This window comes from Stigmatopora argus, chromosome 7 (genome assembly GCF_051989625.1).
Source record: "Stigmatopora argus isolate UIUO_Sarg chromosome 7, RoL_Sarg_1.0, whole genome shotgun sequence".
NCBI lineage: Eukaryota > Metazoa > Chordata > Actinopteri > Syngnathiformes > Syngnathidae > Stigmatopora > Stigmatopora argus.
Window position 1 is genome coordinate 14,892,059 of NC_135393.1, and position 23,693 is coordinate 14,915,751.

General features: G+C 44.6%; 4 protein-coding genes across 9 annotated transcripts; 2 read left to right on the forward strand and 2 right to left on the reverse strand.

Annotated features, from left to right (window-relative positions):
- The first annotated feature begins 221 nt into the window (after positions 1 to 221).
- Positions 222 to 5,126, forward strand: cdc6 (cell division cycle 6 homolog (S. cerevisiae)). 3 transcript variants are annotated; one of them, XM_077606206.1, is made up of 12 exons: positions 222 to 386; positions 962 to 1,181; positions 1,253 to 1,513; positions 1,604 to 1,803; positions 2,275 to 2,423; positions 2,518 to 2,624; positions 2,710 to 2,849; positions 3,444 to 3,544; positions 3,631 to 3,692; positions 3,847 to 4,043; positions 4,565 to 4,705; positions 4,782 to 5,126. In XM_077606206.1, the coding sequence occupies exons 2-12, from the start codon at positions 971 to 973 to the stop codon at positions 4,869 to 4,871; spliced, it is 1,659 nt and encodes a 552-aa protein (XP_077462332.1). In that variant the 5' UTR covers positions 222 to 386; positions 962 to 970; the 3' UTR covers positions 4,872 to 5,126. The 3 variants fall into 3 exon arrangements, with proteins under 3 accessions (XP_077462332.1, XP_077462334.1, XP_077462333.1); XM_077606208.1 differs by having other exon boundaries at positions 3,865 to 4,043; XM_077606207.1 differs by having other exon boundaries at positions 1,607 to 1,803.
- A 736-nt stretch (positions 5,127 to 5,862) lies between these two features.
- ccsapa (centriole, cilia and spindle-associated protein a) lies at positions 5,863 to 7,896 on the reverse strand. Its single transcript, XM_077606209.1, has 3 exons — positions 7,740 to 7,896; positions 6,992 to 7,338; positions 5,863 to 6,834 (listed from the first exon to the last, which is right to left on the reverse strand). The coding sequence occupies exons 2-3, from the start codon at positions 7,317 to 7,319 to the stop codon at positions 6,326 to 6,328; spliced, it is 837 nt and encodes a 278-aa protein (XP_077462335.1). The 5' UTR covers positions 7,320 to 7,338; positions 7,740 to 7,896; the 3' UTR covers positions 5,863 to 6,325.
- Positions 7,897 to 8,451: 555 nt separating this feature from the next.
- On the reverse strand, positions 8,452 to 16,689 carry nup133 (nucleoporin 133). Of its 4 annotated transcripts, none has more exons than XM_077605209.1 (25): positions 16,472 to 16,689; positions 15,926 to 16,041; positions 15,740 to 15,843; positions 15,433 to 15,666; positions 15,185 to 15,355; positions 14,844 to 14,999; positions 14,616 to 14,686; positions 14,394 to 14,541; positions 13,915 to 14,065; positions 13,691 to 13,845; positions 13,493 to 13,587; positions 12,684 to 12,847; positions 12,095 to 12,189; positions 11,771 to 11,995; positions 11,585 to 11,707; positions 11,392 to 11,491; positions 11,038 to 11,286; positions 10,780 to 10,913; positions 10,346 to 10,504; positions 10,118 to 10,253; positions 9,706 to 9,824; positions 9,555 to 9,635; positions 9,418 to 9,482; positions 8,707 to 8,795; positions 8,452 to 8,647 (listed from the first exon to the last, which is right to left on the reverse strand). In XM_077605209.1, the coding sequence occupies exons 1-25, from the start codon at positions 16,585 to 16,587 to the stop codon at positions 8,511 to 8,513; spliced, it is 3,393 nt and encodes a 1,130-aa protein (XP_077461335.1). In that variant the 5' UTR covers positions 16,588 to 16,689; the 3' UTR covers positions 8,452 to 8,510. The 4 variants fall into 4 exon arrangements, with proteins under 4 accessions (XP_077461335.1, XP_077461333.1, XP_077461334.1 ...); XM_077605207.1 differs by having other exon boundaries at positions 9,418 to 9,485; XM_077605208.1 differs by having other exon boundaries at positions 13,691 to 13,840; positions 13,910 to 14,065.
- A 212-nt stretch (positions 16,690 to 16,901) lies between these two features.
- Positions 16,902 to 22,529, forward strand: taf5l (TAF5-like RNA polymerase II, p300/CBP-associated factor (PCAF)-associated factor). Its single transcript, XM_077604945.1, has 6 exons — positions 16,902 to 17,096; positions 18,086 to 18,230; positions 19,116 to 19,220; positions 19,375 to 19,721; positions 19,971 to 20,390; positions 21,351 to 22,529. Exons 2-6 carry the CDS (start codon positions 18,089 to 18,091, stop codon positions 22,146 to 22,148), a joined length of 1,812 nt encoding a protein of 603 aa, XP_077461071.1. The 5' UTR covers positions 16,902 to 17,096; positions 18,086 to 18,088; the 3' UTR covers positions 22,149 to 22,529.
- Positions 22,530 to 23,693: the final 1,164 nt, after the last annotated feature.

Genomic DNA, 23,693 nt, shown 5'->3' on the forward strand with positions numbered 1-23,693 from the left:
AAAGTCATTTAATCCCAAAAGGCTTCGAAAACTAGCTTAAAGTTCCCGTCGAAATGCTTCGTTTTGCGCCAAAACGAAGAGCTGTCGAATCTCCCGCCGTTGACACCCTACGTCATTATTTATGTCACATCTGGTGTGTACGAGCTCGACCAATGAGCATCAAGTGCGGCTGTTGCTTGACCGGGACGGCCAATCAGCTAGCGATCTGCCGGAAACAGCTGCAGCCGGGCTGAATATTTGGCGCTAAAGTCGGCTTGGTTAGGGACAGTCCACACGCATTTTTAGAGGGGAAAAGACGAGAATTAGGACGCCAATAAATATATATACATATTTAAAAGTTTTGCAAGACTGCGCGCACAGACTCACCAAGTGCTACTCCACAAAAGGTAAGTTTACAACAAAATTATCTCATATTTTGCTGGACTTTTTCGCGTGTTTGTCGAAAGTGGACGAGAATAGTACTTGCCATTGTACTAGTTTTCGCCTCACGTTTCAACCACATATTACTATGGTTACCATATCTTATAAAATTTCTTAAACTAATCGTGTTCTAATAAACAATAACTTTCCCACCTTTATATTTGCTGTTTTATTTTCTTAACTCTGACAATTATAGGGGTCCAGTCGAGTCGTTCTTTCACTGCCACGCTCCCATTTCTATATTAATATTTTTTTAAATCCGTATTATTCGCAAGCCTTTCTGATACAATCAAATTTCTACTTTAAAACCCGTATTCAGCAGCATTAAATTTATTTATTTTTTTACATTACTTGGTTTACAATGGAATTTTATGTGCAATTTCAAAAACGTCCACATGGGAAAACTTCTTTTCAACAAACAAATCCAACTCTTATGCAGAATTTTTAAAATGACTAAAAAGGAAATGTGTTTTCATGTCACCACGCACATAAAAGTTGTCTCATATACCCCCATTGACGCCATCTTTTCACTCATTTTTAGGGTTTAGAAATGCCGAGCACTCGCTCCAAAGGTACCTTGCAGCCCACCCTGCCCTTTCCCATACGCAAATCTGCCAGGGTGGCGAACAAACCTAAAAGAAACCCACCTGCTAATCCCGAGCTCGTCGAGAAGAATCCCAGCCCAAGGCGGGAGAAGACCACCCCGCCTTCGCCGCTTCCCGCCACACCGAGGCTTCCCCTCAGCCCTCGAAAACGCACGGGTGAGATAGCGAGCCTCCCGCCGACCACCCCCGAAAACACATTGAGATTAACACCACCGCTCCTTTTAAAGGCGCCGACAACGCCCTCAACGTGGACGCCGCCTTGTCGCCGTCGCCGCCCAAGCAGAGCAAAACACCCCCGCGGACCCCGTCGTCGACGCCGCGCCGTTTAGCTTTTGATGAAAACTCCCCCGTCTGCATCCGCCGGGCTCCGGCGGCGCCATCTTCCCCCTTCGCCGCCTCGTCGCCGACGCGGCAGGGACGCGTCCAAGGAAGCCCGGCGCGGCCGAGCCCTGAGAAGAAGTCGGCGGAGTGTGAACAATTGGACCAAAGTGAGTTATTTTGGAGAGCATCCTTGAGCACCATTGGCTAATTAAGCAGTTTTTTTTTAATTTAATTTATTTTTTATCATTATTTTTTAGAAGGCAGTTTTGCCAGCGTGAAGCGGGCGCTGCATACGGCGGTGCCCGAGCGCCTCTTGTCCAGAGAAGCGGAAGACGCTGCCATTCGGACATTCCTGCGGGAGAAGGCCGTGCAGCGCCAGCCCGGCAGCCTTTATATCTCCGGGCCGCCCGGAACCGGAAAGACGGCGTGTCTCAACTGCGTCCTGCGCGACATGAAGGTAAAGCCCGCAGCCATGTAATAGAATGAAAGGCAAATGACATTTTTGACCTATCAGCCGTTACTTTGGTTCTCTGCGGTTTATATTTGGGTGCCAGATGCTGGGAGGATTTATGCTTCTGAAAATTACTTTTTACTTAGAATATATGAAGATTTTATTTCCTTTTGCATCATTTTCTGATGTTGTGGACTCCATTTCTCATTTCAAATATACAAATATCAGCTTTTTCTGGGGCCATTTCTCATCCAAATCTACCAATATTATCATTTTTGGGAGCATTCATGTATATATTTTCTTAAAAAATAACTTTTTGGATTAAAAAAAAAAAGTCCAGTAAAATGTTCATCCACGCATTCGAACAGCGGTTGGTGTGTTTTAAAAAAGAGGGGGCGTGGCTTATAGTCCTTGGGTTGCTATATTTCATTGTATGACATTCCACACTGTATTCTTGATTGCTTTTTCTTTTCTTAGGAAGAATTGTCGCACGTGCAAACGCTAGTGGTCAACTGCATGACCCTACGCAGCTCGCACGGCATTTTCCCACTTTTGGCCGAGAAGCTGAGAGCACCCACTGGCCACAAAGGTCTACAAAAACACCTGACCGGCCCAGGACCAGCTGTGTGAGTACACACCAGCGCTGTAAATCCCTCTTTTGGGATCCAAACTGCCAGTAATTTTGTCGTTTAACTCTCAAAACTATGAAATTGTTGTTAGCTTGCTGGTTTTGGACGAGTTGGACCAGCTGGACAGCAAAGCTCAGGATGTCCTGTACACTATCTTTGAGTGGCCTCACCTCTCCAAGTCTAGACTTTGCCTCGTCGGTATGTACTAGTACTACTACTACTACTACTGTTGTGTACTTTGTTTGCCTTTCTTGGAATGACATTTTGGTTTTGGATTGCACAGGAATTGCCAACGCTTTGGACCTGACTGACCGCATTCTGCCTCGCCTTCAGGCCAGGCCTAATTGTCGCCCCCTGCTGCTTAACTTCCCGCCCTACAGCAGAGAACAGCTCAGCGACATCGTACGGGACAGACTGGCTCAGGTGCAGTTCATTAGTTTGATTAATGGGATCAATCTCTGATGCACGTAAATAAGTATGTTGACATAGCCTTAAAGAACCTATATTTTCTGAAAACGATGACAATTTATTAATAGAACAGACATTTATTGACTTGCTACTTTTAACATTTCGACAGTTGTATACTAAATTAATTTGATATTAAATGTCCATTTAGTCAAATTGATATGTAGCTTTAGATAAAACTAACTTAGCTTGGATAGCAAACGTCCGCTAGCTTAAATGCTAACGTTTTTTATGCCTAGCTTGCATAGCAAATGAACACTAGCTTAAATGTTTCTTTTTTTTAATTACTGTTATTTTTTATACAATGTTCTGAACAAATCGATTAAAGGCTTATTTCCACGTAAAAATTCTAAATACACCTTTAAAATAAATAAGGAAGGCATGAAAAAAACATTCCAGCTTAAACAAAAATTTTATAGATTTATGTTGGTCTTGTCAGGTTGCATATTGGGTGACTTGTCATATTCACTGTTGCCACCAGAGGGCAGTATATTCCCCCAAACAATAAAACTATACTTATTGAAAACAAATCTTTTTTGTTATTGGTTTCAGGCCTCCGCTGGCAGCGTGTTGGATGCCGCCGCCGTGCAGTTTTGCGCCCGTAAAGTTTCCGCCATGTCGGGAGACGCCAGGAAGGCTTTGGACGTTTGCAGGTGCGTTTGGGCATTTGCACCTGATACCAATTAGTTGATTGAGATGGTGGTTCCCTTGATTTAATTGGCGCTGATGCATTTTGCAGGCGAGCCGTGGAAATCGTGGAATCGGAACACCGGAAGAAGGCGGGCAAGATCAATGTGACAGGTGAGCAAGACTGATAATTATTCATTTCTATCTAATCTAAGATTTTGACAACCGCCCTACGCTTGAGCAAATACGTTAATTATAAATATATTTTTTATACTTGTGGAATGTTTTTTTTTCTTAATGCCTAGCACTACTTTTAATTCACATCCAGATTCACTGTTGTTTTCAGAAAATGTCGCCATGGTCGCCGGCGTCCCTCAAGTGGCCCGCGTCTTGTCCGAGGTCTACGGCGACCGCATGGCGTCGTGCAGCGGCAACGAAAGCTTCCCGCTTCAGCAGAAACTTCTGGTGTGCTGTTTGCTCATGTCGGTGCGGGCCGGCAAGAGCAAGGAGATTCCCCTCGGGAAGGTAAGCATACACGCATTATTTATGCCACATATACGTACAATCTGTGTAAAATACATATTAAAGTGGTTTTGTTTTACAATTCCTCATTTTATTTTTTTATTGAATTTTACCATATTAAAGTGGTTTTGTTTTACAATTCCTCTTTTTTTGTTTTTATATTGAATTTTACCATATTAAAGGAGAATTGGGAAAGATTTGCACTATACATTTTAATAGACAACCATGTTTTTTTAAAGAAAATTGTTCTAATACAGAACATTAATTAATGTATTTCATATATCTACAAAATTGAATCTCTATTTGTGACTAAAAGAAATCGTTTGGACAACAAAAAAAGTAAACTAAGTACAAATGTGGAGTGTTGAGTTTTACATGCTGTCCCTGAACGCACCGCATAACACAAAGAACATTAAAAGCCCTTTTATTATGATTTTTTTAGTGTTTAAAAATAATACAGGCAAACATAGAGCATGTTTGAAATGTTTTGCTTCAATTTTTTTCTCGTTGCAATGCCATTTCAGCTGCACGAGGTTCACAGTCGCCTATGTACCAAGCGCCAGGTGGGCGGAGTCAGTCAGTCGGAGTGCCTGTCGCTTTGCGAGCTGCTGGAGAGCCGAGGGGTCTTCGCGCTCAAGAAAGCCAAAGAAGCTCGACTCACCAAAGTATGGAGTCCGCTCGCTCGCTATCGCCCCCTGCTTCCCGTGGCTTTTCTTACCGTGCGCGTGTTCGTCTCGGCAGGTGTTCCTGAAGATCGAGGAGGCGGCGGTGGAAAACGCTTTAAAGGATCGCGCCCTGGTCGGCAGCATCCTGGCGGCGGGACTCCCGTGAAACAACGACTTTTTGCCGATTCTCGTTTTTGCTGAGAATCATTACGTGTTTTTATGATTGTTTTTTTTAAGTCGAAACACTTTTTCAGAGGTTTAACTTTTATGAATGTGAATGAGTTGCAAGTGAGAGTGGCTTGCTTTCAAATGGGTTTTTTATTTAACATTTTAAGAAGTTGAATTCGTTTTTGTTTTTTTAATTGATGTTTAAAATGGAATGTTGTGAATGAGTTGGCTTAGTAAAGCAGGTGATGGAGAATTTGTGGATTTTTTTAAATTATTGAATCAATATAATTTTAGGTCAAAAAATCATTCAGAATATTTAATTTACTTATTTTTTAATCTGAAATTCAAAAGGGATGCTGCATTGAAAATTCAAATCAAATACTTGTAGACGTTTATTCATTTGAACCATTTATCTTCCTAGGAGCCGTATGTGGCTCATGAGCCTCTAAATGAAATGATTGACGTTTCCAAATGTTTGGTTTTATTCACATCAAGAATCGAGCGAGTGAAAGTAGAAATGTTGTAAACATGACCCGTTGTCGGTGACAGTCACAGACGGCAACATTAGCAAAAACTCATTAAATCAAATACATCTTTCTTCTAGAAACATTCTTTAGAGTTACAGACAGTGCCACTTAGCGTTAGCTTCAATTACAAGCAATAACATTCAAAATTCATTAAAAATGATGTCAAATCACACAAGCAAGACTTCATGGTTTCAGCATATTCAAGATGGTGTTTGCATAGTTTGGGTAGCAGTTTTATGTTATTCATAATTTGCTTTAAAGGATTGAATTTTTTATTTTTTTTGGACTATAATGCGCATTAGTGCATCAATATTTAATCATTATTATTGTTTCATCAATCCAAAAGATGTCATCAAACAGCCAGAATTGATACATTTTGCAAAAAGAAGGATTTTAAGTGCACTTTATAGTCCAAGAAATATGATATAATAAACCTTTTATCTTATTTTCCCTCCTGAAGAGTACAAAAAGGGCAATGCTGTATATTAAATAAATTTTTAATATAAGCTAATGTGTCATATTCATGGTTATTTTCAATCTTTTAAAAATGTGAGCAGTGAATAAAAAAAAATACAATTAGTATTTCAATTTAAATGACCATTAGCAGATTTCACACTCTAATTTCCCTAAAAACATTAAATTTACCCCTTCAAAATGTCTAATGATAACAAAATTACACCCATACAATAAATACGACATTTATATATTAATTCTTGAATTAAGTGCAGTTTAAACCTGGTACGATTCGATTGGTTTAAAAAGAGTCGACGCTTAACAACAAAATACACAATCAGCGATATAGAAATAACAATCCATTGTTCCGAAAATCATAATTAGGTTCATTTATAAATGGCGAATTATCCATTAATATTTGGTCCTATTTTGTCACAATGTGCAGAAACATGAGTTGATTTTTGTGGATGTTCTACCTGAGGCGCGCGGAAAAACAGCGCATGTACTCGGTGACCCAGCGCTCGTCCCCCGTCGCCGTGGGAACGACGACGGCGGCGCCCACGGCGGCACCCGTGGCGGCGGTCCAACGTCGCTGCCGTCTCGCCTCGCCCGGGTCGGCCGAGCGAGCGCGTCGCCGAAGATTCGTGCTCGTTGTCTGCACGCAGGCGTCGCAACGCTCGTTCTGGAACGATCCGTCGGGGTTAATCGTGGTCTTGCTTTCCGATTGGCCGCGTCGGGGACTCACGTTGTCGGGCGTGGCGGTTTTCCCATTGCGCCGGCGCCAAGCCTCGGCGCTCCCTGGCGGCGGCTGGCTTTTGGCTCGCTGGGATTTGAGGTCGGCGGGTGAAGCGTTCTGCCCTTCCCGACGACTCTGCGTGGGTTGGGCGGGATTCCCGTTCGAGTCCGGCGGCCCGTCGGCGGCGTCCGGCTCCGCAACGTTGTTCGCGGTTGCCGAAATGGCGTTTTCTATCACCGCAACTTCTGAGAAACAAAATAACAACGACTAACTTTCGATGCGTAGACCGTGTTGTTTTACCTTGTTTTGTCGCCGGTCTTTTGGTCGCCCGTTGTCGCGGTCGGGGCAAAAGACCGGCGACCAATCGACCGCACACGCCCCCAAAGGGAGAGGGTCGCTCACCTGCAGGCGGCGCGGCATCGACATCCGGCGCCGTCACCTCCTCCGGGGCGTCGGAGCCGGACCCGGATCGCTCCGTCTCGTCCGCGGCGGGCACCGGGGCCACCCGGTTGGCGCGCCCGTGCCAGGACGCGGATTTGGGCGTAGAACGCCCGCTTGAAAGCAGGGAAGCGCCATCCCAGCCCTCCCAGAACCAGGGCTTGTGCGAGTGCTCCATGACCCGCCGCGTCAGGCGGTACCTCAGCGAGTCCTCGTAGCATTTGGAGAAGGTCTCCCACTTGGGGTCCCGGAATTTCTTCATGTACTCCGTCCGGACTTTCTTGGTCACCATGGCGACGGCTGCGGCATCGCTGCCGGAGCAAAGATCAGATAAAAATGAGATGAAATGATTTTGGGGGGTACGTGCAGTCGCAAATATTTGTGGTCCTTAGGAGACGTCACCGGGGCAGGTATAGATTTCAAGACCACGCCCCCTGATTGGCTGAGCTGAGCTTAGTGGCTCGACTACACACGCGTCGTCACGTGACCAACTCAACCTGTCAAGCCGAATGGAAACAACATCCATTATTGATTAATCACCTGAGCTGGTCGCGTTAGTAGGGGGGGAATGGTGGTCGAAATGCTCAGGTTTTGTCGAAAAAAATAACATTATGAGGCTTTGGAAACGCTAAAACGGCGGCCGCGTTCTTGTTTCTCGGCTCGTTTGGAAACACGACGATGCGTGTCAATAGAAATAAATTGTTTTACTTACACAGATGCTCCTTTCGGGAAGGGGTTTGGACCCTTTTCCGAAGCGCTAGAGTCGCGTAGGTGGCGTTCAAACGAGCAGCATCTCTTCGGCAGACCCCCGAAAGGTAGGGGCGGCTAAAGCGAGCATGAGTGGAGTCGTTGGCTTCCGGTTTGGACCTTCAGAGTAATACGAAATAGGAAGTCGGCATCGCTATATGTCAAACTCAAGGCTTGAGAGCAAGAAGTGGCTCGCTATCGATGTTTCTTGATAAAAATAACTAAAAGGTTCACATTGTTGTCACTTTCAAAACTGGTATCATTATTATTTATATTTCCTTCTTTGAACAATATGAAATAGTACTTTTTTTCGGATTTAACCTTCAGACGTCATTCAATTAGTTGGGTATAGAACTCGCTAAATACGAATAAATAACAGTTGCAAATCCACAATAGTAAAATACATAACGCTAATGTATCAATATTAAAGCTTAGTTTGAAGGTGTGGCCATAATTCTTTATTTGCTAGATTTGACAATGCAATTTGCCTCAAACGGGTTTTACATGGCATGGGATTTTTCAAGTATTCTCCACTAGAGGGCGTCTTTTCTCAACTCTAGAACAGAGCAAAATAGTATCGTGTCATAGCTTGAGGTTCTATTTGAAGGCTTTTGAGTGACACAAAGTTTTCACGTTCATATTTTGAATCCAGCGTCGACAAACAACAAGCAAGCATGTAACGCATCATCAATTTTATTTAGAAAAAAAAAAAAACAGAAATGATTAGACAGAGCATTCACATCTGCGCCTGCAAATAATGTTCATAATTTGCCCGCAACACAAACTCAAAATAGGCTTTGGACGTGAGGGGGCCGAGTTCGTCCAGTTCCAGCAGCTCCTTGACCTCCGGCAGGTACGTCTGCAGTCCCACACCTGCAACGCCGCAAAATAAATTGCCAGCGAGAAAAGACGACGGCGGATTTGGGACCGACCTTCCTCGGTCAGCTTGACGAGGATTTTGACGAAGACGCTGTCCTTGGCCGCCTCCAACGGGTCGTCGTTGCCGTCAGCGTGAGACCAACTGAAAAAAAAAAGATAAATTTCAGTCACAATTTATGGATAATATTTTCCCATTGAAAATGCTACTTTTTGTATTGTTTTTTTCATCTTCTATATATGAATAATTGTCAGAAAATATCAATTTCAACATGTTAAAGGAGACGAAAAAATAGTATCTTTATAAATACCTAAAAAAATGGGCGGACCTCATTTATAGAAACAATTTATGAAAAAATATTTTAAGATTTAATGCATTCTCATGCATGAGAAACAGTTAAACACAAATGAAAACAGCTTTTAACATAATTTAAAAATACACGGCAGTGTTTAATTTCTATGGCCTTTAACAAACAAGTGTCTTTTTCAATGAACAAATATTTTGAGTACTATACATGCTATATATATCATACTTTGTTTATGTGCACATATATGAGTATAATTCTAATTCTAAATATGGACTTTGTTGATTTTCAATCAACAATTCAACTAAACTAACTACTAACGACTAATTTTCAACCTCAGTCTGCAGAATCTTTATCTAGGTCTACATTGTCTTTTCCTGTGTCTGTGCTCGCTACTGCTACAAACCGAATTTCCAGAATACGGGATGAATAACGGTTAATCTAATCGAACTAACTACTTACTCGTCCCTCCTGAGAGCTTTTCCAAAGATTTGGCACTTGAGCGAATGGATGTTGACCTCATCATCCTGCTGAAAGGACCAAAACATGAATGGGTCAATTGCAAAATACTATCAAAGTCATTTGGAAGTAGAAGTAACCTCTTGAATGTACTCCAGGAGATCCAAAGCCTTCTTGAAGTCGTACTCGTTGGCTCTCCGGTTGTCGTCGCAGATGTACAGCTGCGCACAAGTTGTTTTTTTTCACTTGACGGCAACAAAAGTGATGTTTTTTTAACTTGGGGTGTCTTACTTGGACTAGCTGGTAAGCGCTGAGTAGCGGCATGGTGTCGGGTTTCTGCTGCTTGTCCTCCAAAAGCTGTCTTGGCAACGTCTCCTGGTGGAGAAGGAAGCGCTCCTGCTCCACAATTTCTGAGGAAAAACCCATTATGTGCTTCAAATTTATGAAATATTTTGTATTGGAAGCGTATGTGTGTTTTTTCACAAATCATGTGTAATAATGAAAGTTTAAAAAAATGTTTTGGGGGATGCAAATCATTTTTTCAGGGAAAGAAAAAGGATTTTTCAATGAAAATTGTGTGTTTTTTGGGGGAAAAGGAATGTTTTAAGGATAAAAACTAAATCTATAAATAAATGTACATGACAAAAAAAACCTAGAAAATGGCGTTTAAAAAAAAAACCTACAAGGCGCTTGGGGTTTTTACCGTCAACTTTTTTACTCCGTTCATCTTCCGGGAGATCGGACACCAGCGCCGCTAGCTTGCTGAGCGCTAACAGCGTCTTCTTCTTGGTGAAATAGCGGGTCTCTGCGTTGGCTTGCTTGTACAGCGTCATGTGAGCCTGCACGCAAGATGGGCACCCATTTGAAGAAGGCGCCTACAATTGTATGGAAGAAGTCAATCCCCCATTAAAAAAATGAAAAAATGACGTACAGTCTGGTATTGTTGCACGTGTATATCGTGCAGCCAACTGAGGTGTTGATGCGCTTGAAGAAATCCGGCCAGTTGCTGGTGCTGAGCGGCCGGTTGCGACAATAGCTTGCCTCTCTTCCCTTTCTCCATGTACCAGCGGAACAGGAAGTCTGCAAAGTTCTGCAAGCAAACGGAGGCACGCATTATTTTCCTACCGATCCTTATCACCATTCCTAAATTCCTAAATCCGTCTACTTCCAAGGAAATTCACTGAGGAGTGAATTTGATGCATTTTTTGGAAACAACTACCTTGCACTGAATTGTTTATCCCTATTCATAAAGCGAGCAGGCCATTTTTATCACTCTTAATTTCAAGGTCACTTATAAAAGCTACTAATAGCGACATCACGGTGCATATATTTTTTTTCAAAATGGCGGCGGCGAGCGCAGTCTACCTGCTCTTGAAACTTGCTCATGTAGTGCTGCAGGCGGCTCTGGTTGTCGGTCCGCTCGCACATTTGGACCAGGACGTCAAAGTCGCAGTACTTCTCGGCCAACGCCGCCACCCACTGGTACTGACCCAAGTCCACTGAAGACAATAAACGACATTTGTCAGCTCTAAAGTTCATCGTGGCGACCCATCGGATGAAAGCGTAACGACGATCTGGCCAGCCAGGGTGTAAATATTGCATTTGCCAAATGGTTTCACTCACGTAGCGGCGTCAGTAGCTCGGATCGCCGTTGACAGTACTCCATCTCCAGCGTGTTGTAGCGCTCTCCTTCCTGCGGCTTCAAGGAGTTGAGCTGAGACACGTACCCGCCCAGGTAGAAGTCCAACAGCGCCACCAGCTGCTCGCAGAGCACGCTACGCAGCTCCGAGTCGGCGTGGGGGTACATGGACCGCAGGATGAGCTCGTGCTGGCGGCAGATGACCGAGCGGATGCCGCCTGCGCCGCCCAGAGCTACAAAAAAAAAAAACCACGGGCTCGTCAATCCAAACGCCATTTTAGGAAAATCCTAAAAATAAATAATACGCTTTTTCCTATATTCAAAAGGAGGAAATGAACCTGTCCAGGGAATGTACTCCACGTCCGGCGCGGCGTGTTCAGACGCCCTGTAAATGGACGCTTTGCTTTCTCTGTACTGACTAGCGGCGTGAAGAATGTCCTTTAAAGGAAATGAATGGCAAATTGTGCCTCAAGTTTGCATTTTTTTTTATTTTTTAGAGTGAATAAAAATGATAACCCTGTCGATGCTCACCTTAATGATGGTGTTGACGGTCAAAACCGCCTCGGCCCACTGCACCGAGTCCACGGGGTTCTCCTTCAAGCTCCTCTCTTCCTCCTCCAGGAGGCAATCAAAGATGGCGGAGATCTGTGAAACCTGTAACATGGTAAAACCCATTTAGTCAACAATCAGCTCAGGTGTCACTTTATGCCGTCTCACCTCCCGGAAGAAGACGTCGGCGCCGGTGAGACCCGGCGGCACGACGGCGTTGTTCTTGTGCAGGGCCGTGCCGATGGCGTGGTTGACCAGCTCGCCGTGCTTGCTGTGGTGATTCTTCAGGACCATGGCGGCTTGCAGTTTTTCGGCGTGCTCGCACAGCAATAGCCGGGTGGCCATGGGAGACGAGCGGACCCAAACGTGGCCCAGACGCTCCAAGAGGCCCACCTGGAGGAGAAATTGGACGGAATTGGCAGGTTTTAAATTGTAGGGAGGACATGGGAGTGGGGGAAAGGGGTCCCAGAGGACCAAGGAGGACCTGAATACCTGCAGAAGGAAGTCCATGAAGCAGCTGTGGGCCTTCATCTTGTCCTCCAGCTGATGGAGAATGATGAGGGACGTCAGGGGGAAGCCAGCACTCTCTGCGAGATGGGGTAAAACAAAAAAAAAAAGCAGTAATCCCTCGAATATCGCGGTTAATGTAGACCAGACATGGCCGCGATAATCGAAAAATTGCCAAGTAGAGTGTAGAAGTCAGCTATTTTGTCATCCCTATTATACATTTTTGTTTTGTTTTTCAGTGTGAATTTTTACATTTTTATGAAAAAAAAAAAAAAAAAATCTAAAATAATTAATAGCGGAAAAAAATCGCAAAGTAGTGAATTCGCGATAATCGAGGGATCACTGTAAATAAATATCAATTTTCACATCCTGATTGGCGATGTTTATTTCTATTGTCTGCTCTTGATATTTTAGTTTTTTATTTGACTAGGTTTAAAAAAAAATCGAAATGTTTGTGTGGGACTATAGTCAAATTAAATAAGGTGAACAGATGCTAAATTCTGTTACCGTGTAAATGCCGTCTTCCGTTGAATATTAGCATTAAGCTAGGGGCTGCTTAAAAATGTATTCTAACCGTCAGGTACAGACTCCGCCCAACGGGGGTCCGAAGCCGGGTAGTCATCCAGCAGGTCCAGGTCGATCTGGGTCACCATGGCGTCCAGTTCGCTGCCCTCCGCTTCGTCGTCACCCGTCGGGAAGAGCTCGTCGATAAGCGCCTGAGCGCCCATGAGGTCGTTGCTGAGGTCGGAGAAAAAAAAAAAAGACGATACTGGAAATGACGATGCCCACAAACACAACACGAAAAAAAACCAGCTTCCCACACGAACTCGTCTGAACACCATGAAATGTGGTGGTACTACAAATGAGGGGTCACAATCAGGCATTTTTGGTCAGTTTTTCCCAATAAAGATGCTATGGAAAAATGAAAAAATAAAAAAAAAACAACCCCAACACCTGAAACAACCAATCAACTTGTAATTATGTCCCCATGTCGTCTTTTTTAATAGAACACATTAAAAAAAACAGCAACAACAACAACATGGAACAAGTCAGACATTTAAGTTTGAATTAGGGCTGCTAACTAATCAATAAACTAAATAATCGGTTATTTGTGGTCCAAATCCTCATTTTAAGTGTGTTAATATGACATATTGTTCAATGTTGTATTTTTTACTTGAAATATTTGTGATATTTTTGTTGTTGTTGTATTTATTTATCTTTTATTTATCTTATTTAAGTCTACAATGTGTCCTGTGTCTGTTTTTTACACAGGCAGAAGTCTCAACAACCATTTTTTTTAAAGAGGAACCAATCCATTTGGTTTAAAAGCACAATTCAGGAAGCGAAGTAAAGGTATTAAAGTAAATTGTTATTGTTGCGTACCGGGAGAACTGCAAGAACGCCGCCTTCAGGAGCCGCGGTTTGTCTTCTTGAGCCACCGGCTCGGTAGCTCGGGTGGGCTGCTCCATCATAGGAACCTTAAATAGCAACATTATGAGTCTCCAGTCCAAAATTACGAACGCACCATCTGACAATGTTTATGCTTTGACATACTAAACCGGTCAGAGATGTCAGTCGTACCTCCGGTCCTGCCGCCAAAGATGAACACAGCGACTCCTCCACGGTCTCGGGCAGGATGGAAGCACGTTCCCGGGCCAGCACGGCCACCAGGCCGCTTTTCAGAGAGAAGAAGACGGGCAGGTTGGCGCAGCATCCGGCGCCCCGCACGCCGTCACCTTTTGGGGAAGATAAAGCATGCTTTAATCACCATCGGGCGGAGTTGGCGGTCTGGTCCGGGAGCTCACCGGCCGAGCCGAAAAGGATTTTCTCGTCGGGAAGGTTGACCCTGCCGCTTCCCGTGGAACAGGCGAAGACCAGATCTTCGTTGTAGAGGAAGGCGGCCGTGCCGGGGGAAGGCGGGACCAAGAAACGGGTGGTGTACAGCTCGGATTTGCTCTAAGAAGAAAAAATTGAATGGTCTCGTGGGGTCAAATATCAAATGACTGGAAACACGTTCAAAATGAGAAGAAAGTTATTGAGATTTTAGTCTTTTTTTAAAAAATAAAAATCCAACAATCTTAGTAATTGATGATATTGATGTTGGTACTAAAATAGAAAAACTAATAATGCAATGAAACATGGATTCTTGTCGTTTTTTGAGGGGAAACGTGCGTTTAAGCGGTTTTTTTTGTTCCTCGAGAATTTCCATTTTTGCCCGCACACTAAAATTTCTTTTAAAAATGGAACATTTAATTATGACACCCAAAGTGCTTTGGTGTCTGACCTGAAAATTAGGGGTGAAGTTGGTGACTTCCACGACAAACTGGTTGGCGATGAAAGCGCCGAGGTCTTGTAGGGTAACCAGGCAGTAGTAGACCAGGCAGGGGGTGTCGGATGGATGCCAGGCGGCTGCCAGGACCACCAACCCGCTCCTGATACGACAAGGTGCAATTATGATGACAAGAGAAGAAGAAGCGCCAAAAAAAGAGCCACATTTCAAACTCACTGGCTAAACTTCATGTCCAGAAAAGACACGTTGATGCCGTCACGCATCTCCTCGTAGTTGCCCTCGGAACCCTGGTGGAGGTAACAAATAAATGCTCATAACTCAAAAACACTGTGAGCGGATTTGATAGGCCCTCCATGATTTTCTTGAATGGGTTTCAATTGGGACGCAATTGGCCTGGAGACGTTTTTTTCCCCGATCTGGCAACCCTGTCCCGCTTTTACTGACCCAAATGGCGTCGGCGATGTTCTCGTTCAGAGCTCGCTGGACGTCCCAGCTGATGGTCTGTTGTTCCGAGCTGGCGTCCACTTCCCATTTGCTGAGGCGAGAGTTAGTCAGCGCGTAGAGGGATCTGGTCTCATCCACCCACAGCAAACTTTGAAGCTGAGACACCCACAAAAAAGCCAGACCATCAAATTTCAGTCTCAAAGACTCTAAAATAAAATATCACAAATTTACTGCATCTCACTCTACATCACAGATGTCAAAGTGGCGGCCCGGGGGCCAAATCTGGCCCGCCGCCTCATTTTGTGCGGCCCGAGAAAGTAAATCATGAGAAAAACACCCACATTCTCATCGGAAGGGGGAGACAGGATGCCGAAAAGGCTGGACACCCGGCGCCCGATGCCGGACAACATGCCCTGGCCCTGAAGAAGCGCTCGGTTCTGAAGCCTTCCGGAATCATCTGCCGTCACGCGCAACATGCGACTTTTAGCCGAGGACACCACGAAGCTGCCGTCCTGGCACAAAAGACACAACATCAAGGGATCAACATCATCCAAGAGACGTCACAAAAAGGACATAAATGGCTACTCACAGTGACTGATACCACAAAGGCGCACAGGTCTCCCAAGTCTAGTTCGGCCTCGGAATAGTTCCCCTCTTGAGACAAGCTGGGCCACAAGCGAGCGGTACCCTCGGCAGCCACGGCCAGCACGGACACGCCCTGCACCGGCGCCACTTGCAACGAGCCGGTCGCCGTCAGGGCCACGTGCTCGGCCGTGTAGTCGTACTGGCTGTTGGGCAGCTGAAGTTCTTTGCACACGCACAACTGCAAAAATAAAACAAATTGTATTACTGTGCCCGCTTGAGGTCGTATGCTTCTGCTGAAAATGTTGGCGCACCTTGGTCACTGCTGTCTGGGATATCTTCCAGATGATGAGTCTGTCCCCGCAGACCATCCATGCCCAGCCACTCTCACTTACTTTCACCGATATCTGCTCCTCAGCTGAAGGTCAAAGCAATGAACGGTAAATCCAGATTTTGGTGACTCCGCCCCCGCTCCCAATTTTAACACAAACACACTTTACCATTAAGCACGGTCAGCACTTCCATCACTTGGACAGGGAGCGAAGAACCGAACGTTTCCAAGTCATAGTTGAGACCGTCTGAGGGGGCGTGGCCTTGCTCACGAGTGGGCGTCGGTCTGTTCTCAACACAAACACAAAGACATATTTATTAGTTGAATGATTTATGGAAGTCCATTGAACTAAAGTACTATTTTGACCAGTTTTAGATGGAATCTTGTAATATTTTAACCAGTTTTTAATGGAATCGTTTACTCTTTTGACCAGTTTCTGATGGAATACTGGGACATCTTTGAGTTAGCGTAGTTCAAGGGTATCTGACTCGGGTTGGTTCGCGGGCCGCATTAACGTCAACTCGATTGGATGTGGGCCGGACTCATGATTTACTTTCTCGGGCCACACAAAATGATGTGGCGGGCCAGATTTGGCCCCCGGGCCACCACTTTGACACAGGTGGTGTAGTTATAGTCAGACTTCTTTCAACATCCAGGGGTGCTCTTTTGTCTTTGCATGTGATTGCCTTTTTATCAATCACTCATATCTGCTTACCTTCCCGATAAAGGAGTCCTCCTTGGGGTGAACAGTAGGCTACTGGACGTTCTTCTGGCGGGTGTTCTGTTCTGTTGCCGGCGGGCCGAACTCGGACCGCCACGCGGAGAAAACATCAGTGTCTTGTTGATTTTGAATAATCCAGAGAATAGTTGTCCTCCGATCGACTCAAAAGTTTATTTTTCTTTACCCGGGCGTGAGATCCTGACACCAAATAGCGCGCGGAGAAGTCGCGTGGAGATGACGTCACAAATAGTAATCGGAAAATCCACTTGCCTCTGAGATTAATTTCATTCGTATATTAGAAAACGGCATTTCTTTATATTTTAAAAGAAAAGTTAAAGTAAAAATGCGTTAACATAATTTCACATACTTTCCTAATATATTTGCGCGTCATATTCCAAGTCGCCACCAGGTAGCGGTAGCGAGTGTCAATGTAGTTTAGTGGTAACTGCCAGTTGCGATTTGCGAATGCGAAGAAGAAGCAACTCTTCCTCGGCGTGATGGAGGCTGAGCTAGAGGCGGAAAGACGAGATGGAGCCGCAGCGAAACTCTCTTTCCTCGTTTTGCTGAACCCGTCCGGAGTGAATCGAGCGGACCACTGAGAGGACCGGACGAATATGCAGTGAGTTCTGTCACGGGTGCACGAGTACCCCGCTAAACGTTGGAGCCGCCGGCTATGGCTAGCCCATTGGCGGCAGAACTATGTTAGCCGTTAGCTAGGCGGGAACATCAAACATCAAAACAGAAACATGGCAGCTATCTAACATTCGCTCGCTAAACCTTCTCTAATTCTATTTACAAATGCATTGTAGCCGTTCATGTGAGTGTTGGTTCACTTTCTCAATTAAAAGAAACTAAACTTTGGTCATTTTGACACGCAACGCAACACCTGTGTATTTTAGAGAGGCTTTTCCCATTAGATATATTATTGGTAGTTTAAGTATTCAGTATAGGGAGCTAAACTGTTTCCCTGACATTGACGGAAATACACGTCAAGTATATGGAACCGGTGAGGGAAGTTGGCAGCATTTAAAAGGGATCAAAGTGGTACTGATATCTGATCATGGACTGCCAACTCTCCCGGTACAACTGGATTGGACATCTATCATCGTTAATCCCGCAGAGAGACAAAAAGTGAGGAGAAGGGTAGTAAAAGTGTCAAGATGATTCAAATTACGGGCCAGATTAGGGCTGCAACTCATCGTTACAATGATTAAATCAAAGATTAATTGAAGATGATAAATTCTGTTGTCCCTTTTTCAAAAATAGCATTTCATATCCACAGGGTAAAGCAAGTGCAAATAAATGAAAATTAACTAATGAGCCGCTTTGGGCTTTGACATGTGGAAGAAAAAAATGTTTACTGTTTTGTCACGCAAGAGCAGATGTTTGCAAGTTATGATTTAATTACACTAGCAAATTTAAGCAGATTTTTCATGAAAATGGCATTTTCAACAAGTGCACCAAGAATTTTCAAGGTTAGATGATTTGGTCCCAGGGAAAAGAGATTTTTGTTTTGGGAGAATATTAATTTGTGAAAATTGTGGAAAACAAACCAGTACAAAATAAATGCAATGTTTTAAATTTGATTTTGAATTGTCTTTTCGCCAGATCATGAAGCGGGTCCGCACGGAGCAGATCCAGTACGCTGTGTCTCAGTATCTCAAGCGCAGGCAGTATGTGGATTCCACTGACGGCTCAATGAAATCCGCCAAACTCTTTCAGACGGCGGAAGAAATGGCCGCCAGCCTCACCGGTGAGCTGAGCAACAAACGTAACAGTACACAAAGATAAATGAACATGAATCCAATTGAGCATTTACCTTTTATTTGTAGATTTATAGAAATGTTCCCCTTTAGTTCATTCTGTACTATTTTGGTCCCCCTGCTTCCCATATAAGCAAAAATACATAGAATGCATCAATACAGTCATGGATGAGTCAGCACTTCCTTAAATACTCTTATAATTTCATATTGTTGTATTCCCCCTACTTTTCATTTCCGCTTATTTTTGACACGTTTGATTGCAAGAGCTTTGCATCAAAGAGGCCCAAATTGTTATTTTTAAGCTGTTTTTAAATGCGTCTTATTTTGAAGTTAATGTTTGCTATCTAAAAACAGCATTAAATCAATTAATATTGCCTTTTTAGTGTTCCTTCATAAATCTCCAAAAATGTTTGAATTTGATCTCAAAATTAGTTATAATTTTAAAATAACTAGCGCTCATCTTAGTGTTTTCATTAAGAATGCTTTGTCAATAAATAAGATGAAAAGATAATATTGCCTTACTTTTTTCTTTTTTGTCACTAATTAAATGATGTTGTGAAAAAATCAAATCAATACAGATTTTAAATAAATACAAAATAGTAACAATCCTTAGAGAAATAGATATTCCCAGATCATGTAAATACTTGCTAAGCTGTGTATGGTGTGAGGATAAACTATTTAAAAAAATGAATTAATTGTAACCTGGTGGACTACATTTACATTTATGTTGCCTTTGGGGCAAGATTTTCCCAAAATCTGTCAGAATGCTCTTTTCTTGACACTCAAGAGTCACAATTTCAAAATATGCTTCTTTTAACCTTTGAGTATTTGAAGGCATCACATTAAAAATAAATTATCTTCATGTGTGCACACAGTCCAGAGCGAGTCGGGGTGCGCCAACGTTGTGTCGGCGGCACCGTGCCAGTCGGACCCCCAGCAGTACGAGTCGCAATATGCTAGGCTACGCTGTTTCTTATCAGGTAGGACGTCTCACATTCTACCCGCACTCCATTCCACACCTTAAAATAAAGGCAGTTGTGCAGTTTGGATGAATAATTCCTTGTTTTCAGATGACCTATTTATTTACCAAGTAGCCCTTAATAAAGGAATATGATATGAACTTTTGCCTTGCAGAAGTTGACATCTCATGGGCCAAGGAAGTGAGCGTGATCCTTTACCCGCTCTTCGTCTACCTCCACCTGGACATGGTGCGCTGCGGCCTCAAGTCGGCGGTGGACAGCTTCTACGCGCGATTCCACGCCGCCTTCTTGCAGGATGCCGAACAGCGTGCCACCGTGGAGCAGCTGCGCCACGTGCTCGCCGCTCAGGACGTGGCGACCAGTCCGCGGCTCACCGCCTTCTTGGAGCACAAGTACGTGGTGCGCCTCACAGAGGGCGCCCACGGATACCTGCTGCGTTACCTTCAAAGCGACGACAACGCCGCCATCTGCAGGGTACTCGGTGCGCACTTGCAGTTGGAGGTGAGCTGTGGAAATTTGTTACAGTAATCCCTCGAGTATCGCGGTTAATGTAGACCAGACATGACCGCGATAATCGAAAAAACGCGAAATAGGGTCACTCCTATTATAACTGCCTTTTTTTCAGTTCTGATTCTAGTAGCAAAAGTGGTTTCTGCTTGAGTTTCAATCTGGATTTTCACATTTTTAAGAACTTAAAAAAATAATAATGGCAGCAAAAAAATCGCGAAGTGACCTATGACATTTCCACAGGTGAGCGCCTCTAGGCGAACGGACTACCAGCTCTACGGGGCGGCGGGTGGAACCGCCCCTTCCACCGGGGCCCTCAACGCCACCCGGGTGGGAGCGGACGTCTGCGAGGGCGGCGAAACGGCGGATGCGCATCCGGCCGGACCCCCGCAGAGCGAGGCGGCCCTGGAGGCGCTGCGCGACTGCATCAAGAAGGTCCGCGAGGGGCCACCGTCCCTCACCACCGTCTGCTTCTACGCCTTCCAGCACACAGAGCAGCAGCTCAACACGGCGGAGGTGTCGCCCGACAGCCGCCTGCTCGCCGCCGGCTTCGACAACTCCGCCGTTAAGTTGTGGAGCCTCCGCGCGCGGAAACTCAAAGCCAAGCCGCACGTCACCGACGTGTCCAAGGTGCGCCTGGCTTGCGACGTCTTGGAGGAACAAGTGAGTGCTTTCCAAATCACATTTTACCGCACCGCTGTATTTTCTCGCATATTAGCCGCCCCCACGTATAAGCCGCACCCCTAAAATAACCTTAAATTGTTGAATTTTACAATTTCTCTCGTCTAACACGCCCCCGATTCACAATAGCATCTTATCTGTTCTATCTTTCCTCTATTTTGAAATAAATGACCGTATCGGCCGCATTCTTTTGCGTTATGGCGTTTGGTGCATATTGTTAGACGTAAAGTTTTAGCATCTGACTCCAATTCCTAAATCTGTCTTATCCCGTCTAACAATTGTTGCGTATTCAGCATCGGAGGAAAGAGACCAGGGTTGAGCGGGTTAATCCACAGCTGATTTATTCTTGCCAAATTGATCTATACAGAGCTCCGGGTCCCCCTCCCAAACATAAACCAGCTGAGCGTCGTAATGCACATTGGAGGATGAGAAAGACAAATCTCCAAACCCGAGTTTGCCCAGTTATAATAAAAATGAATATTCATTCGCTGACACAACTGTCTTGAAGGGTGCCTCCTTTGGGATTTTTTCACTGTCCATTGTTCTTCGTAACTCTGCTGGCCTTGGAGCTGTCTGTAATTCAACCTCACCAGGATCTTGGACAGAGAGCCTTTGTTCAATGTACAAGCATTATTATAGGGGAACCTTCCGTTCGCATGGTAATCGAGTTAAAAACAAGTGTTTAATCATACAATAATGATATATAAAAATGAAGTAGCTGTAATAAAATATATGAGTAAAATATGTCATAGTCTTCATTAGATTTTATGGTTAAAATATGTCAGTCTTCAATGTCAAGTCTAATTTGTGCGCATATAAGCCTCACCCTCGATTCAGTCATTTTTTTGGCGACAAATACGACGTATATGTGAAAAAATACGGTACATTTTGCGTTGGTGTATGGTGGTCCGCTGACTTTTTTGACACCCCGTGCACCCTCAGATGGACGAGGAGGAGGCGTCGGGCAGCGAGATCAAGATGCTCCGCGGACACAGCGGCCCGGTTTTCCGGACGGCCTTCCTGACGGACAGTTCCGGCCTGCTCTCTTGCTCGGAGGACACCAGCGTCCGCTACTGGGATCTGGGCAGTTTTACCAACACGGCGCTTTACCAGGGCCACGCCTACCCGGTTTGGGACGTGGACGTCAGCCCGTGCAGCCTCTACTTTGCCAGCGGCTCCCACGACCGCAGCGCCCGCCTCTGGACCTTCTCGCGCACCTACCCGTTGCGCCTGTACGCCGGGCACCTGGCCGACGTGGACTGCGTCAAGTTCCACCCCAACTCCAACTACCTGGCCACGGGCTCCAGCGACAAGACCGTGCGGCTGTGGAGCACGCAGCAGGGGGCGTCGGTGCGGCTCTTCACCGGACACCGAGGGCCCGTGCTGGCGTTGGCCTTCTCGCCCAACGGCAAGTACCTGGCGTCGGGCGGCGAGGACCAGCGGGTCAAACTGTGGGACCTGGCCTCGGGGACGCTCTTCAAGGACCTGCGGGGCCACACGGACAGCGTGACCGGCCTCTCTTTCAGCCCGGACAGCAGCCTGGTGGCGTCCTCGTCCACCGACAACTCGGTGCGGGTGTGGGACGTCCGGAACGCCCACGGCGCCGCGCCGGCCGACGGCTCGTCCGCCGAGCTGGTGGGATCGTACACGGGAAACACCGGCAACGTTCTCAACGTGCAGTTCACCGCGTGTAATCTGCTGCTGGTGACGGGCACCGCGCAGGATAAAATGGAAGCGTAGCAAGGGGGGAAAAAACGCAAAAAAAACTTGAGCGGTGTGTAACATTCTTGCTGGTTCATTTAATCCTGAATTAAGGGGAAAATGGAGAATTTGAGGTAAAGGCTGGTGGTGTTTGACATCCTTGCAAAGCAGCTCAGTATTCATTCTCTTGGGTGGTTATGTTCATACGAGCAAGGGGGATAAAAATTGTGAAAATTATTTTTGCCATCGTTGCTCAGTCCTCTTTTCAATGTCACATCGGGATGTTGACGTGAGTCGAGGGAAAACGGACATTTGTTAAAAAAAGTACAAGCCTCGGTAGTCCTTTTCATTGTTATATGCGACTACTACTAGCAACAAGTGGAGCGATCCAAAGGATAACCTTTGTTAGTGACTATTGATAACAAAGAACCCCCCAAACATTTGGATTCGTGGAGGCCATAATATTAACATCTAGTTTACAATGTAGCCCCCTTGACCTAAAATGTGATGGTCCAGACATGTGGATGACAGACAGATCTCAGATAAAATTAGTATTTATTATTATGATTGTAAATTTAAAAAAACTAATATCTTAAAGACAATTATTCCAATTAATACAGTAAAAATGATTAAAAACAAAAATACAATCTGGCTATGTCGCTAACTAGTTTTCTTTTCATGGTATTAAAACCTAACGAGCTGTCCAATTCATTTAAACTGGGAGGACAGGCTTTAAATGATGGAGTTAGATGAGCAACAGGTTTTGACTACGAATTCGACGTTTGGCAACATTATTGGCAGGCAATGAGCAAATGATCCCTGCCATCCCTCCTATTCCAAATTGATTGAATGTGTAATGCTAACAAGGACAATGGCAGCTAATTGAAATGAATGCCTAGAAAGGCTTAATTGTTTGTGCCTTCTGCCATCGAGTTATTTTACTACTGGATTATTGACAGACGAAGAAAGCTACATTATTTAGTCAATTATCTGAGCAATTAAGTGAAATTGGCTCATTTATTGCGGCACACTTATTGACGTGTCACGTCGCAGTGGTTGGGAATCACAATGGCGAATGTTTATTTCTGTAAAGTTTCTCGAGAAGACAAGTTTGTCACGTTTGTATATTTCCGCACTGAGTTCCACAGAAGATTGATGTAAATATCATAGTTTATTTTTGTAATATTTTGCTTCTCCAGGGCTGCAAAGAAGCAATTTTTTTTTTTACTCCTTAGTTTTTGGGATGTTTTGTCAGTCAACCTTTGTTTTTGTTTTTGCCTCTCGTGACCATAAATTAAAATAAATCACGTGATAGCATCACTTACAATACAAATAATTACAGCTCAGGTTCCTGACTTTATGGTTTGTCACTGTTTAGACAAAGTGGTGGTTATAGTCATTTTGAAAAGGCCCCAACCTAAAAAAAAAAATCTGTTTATGTTTTTTCTTCAAGAATTTTGACCCAATCATTTGGGAGTCACCTGGAATTGACCCAAAATCAACAGGAAATGACCCCAAATCACTCCAAAATCAACAAGAGGTGACCCGGAATTACCCTCAAATTAACTGGGAGTGACCCAGAAT

Excerpts from the sequence above, each read along its gene's own strand:
- nup133 (XM_077605207.1), bottom strand. The coding sequence starts at position 16,587 with ATGTTTTCTCCGCGTGGCGGTCCGAGTTCGGCCCGCCGGCAACAGAAC. Across the intron at positions 15,844-15,925 it reads AGTGCTGACCGTGCTTAATG|CTGAGGAGCAGATATCGGTG; the intron begins GTAAAGTGTGTT and ends TTTGACCTTCAG. Across the intron at positions 8,648-8,706 it reads CGTCAAGCTGACCGAGGAAG|GTGTGGGACTGCAGACGTAC; the intron begins GTCGGTCCCAAA and ends GCGGCGTTGCAG.
- taf5l (XM_077604945.1), top strand. The coding sequence starts at position 18,089 with ATGAAGCGGGTCCGCACGGAGCAGATCCAGTACGCTGTGTCTCAGTAT. Across the intron at positions 19,221-19,374 it reads GCTACGCTGTTTCTTATCAG|AAGTTGACATCTCATGGGCC; the intron begins GTAGGACGTCTC and ends TTTGCCTTGCAG. Across the intron at positions 19,722-19,970 it reads GTGCGCACTTGCAGTTGGAG|GTGAGCGCCTCTAGGCGAAC; the intron begins GTGAGCTGTGGA and ends ACATTTCCACAG.
- cdc6 (XM_077606206.1), top strand. The coding sequence starts at position 971 with ATGCCGAGCACTCGCTCCAAAGGTACCTTGCAGCCCACCCTGCCCTTT. Across the intron at positions 1,804-2,274 it reads GCGTCCTGCGCGACATGAAG|GAAGAATTGTCGCACGTGCA; the intron begins GTAAAGCCCGCA and ends TTCTTTTCTTAG. Across the intron at positions 4,044-4,564 it reads AGGAGATTCCCCTCGGGAAG|CTGCACGAGGTTCACAGTCG; the intron begins GTAAGCATACAC and ends ATGCCATTTCAG.
- ccsapa (XM_077606209.1), bottom strand. The coding sequence starts at position 7,319 with ATGGTGACCAAGAAAGTCCGGACGGAGTACATGAAGAAATTCCGGGAC. Across the intron at positions 6,835-6,991 it reads CGATGCCGCGCCGCCTGCAG|AAGTTGCGGTGATAGAAAAC; the intron begins GTGAGCGACCCT and ends TTTGTTTCTCAG.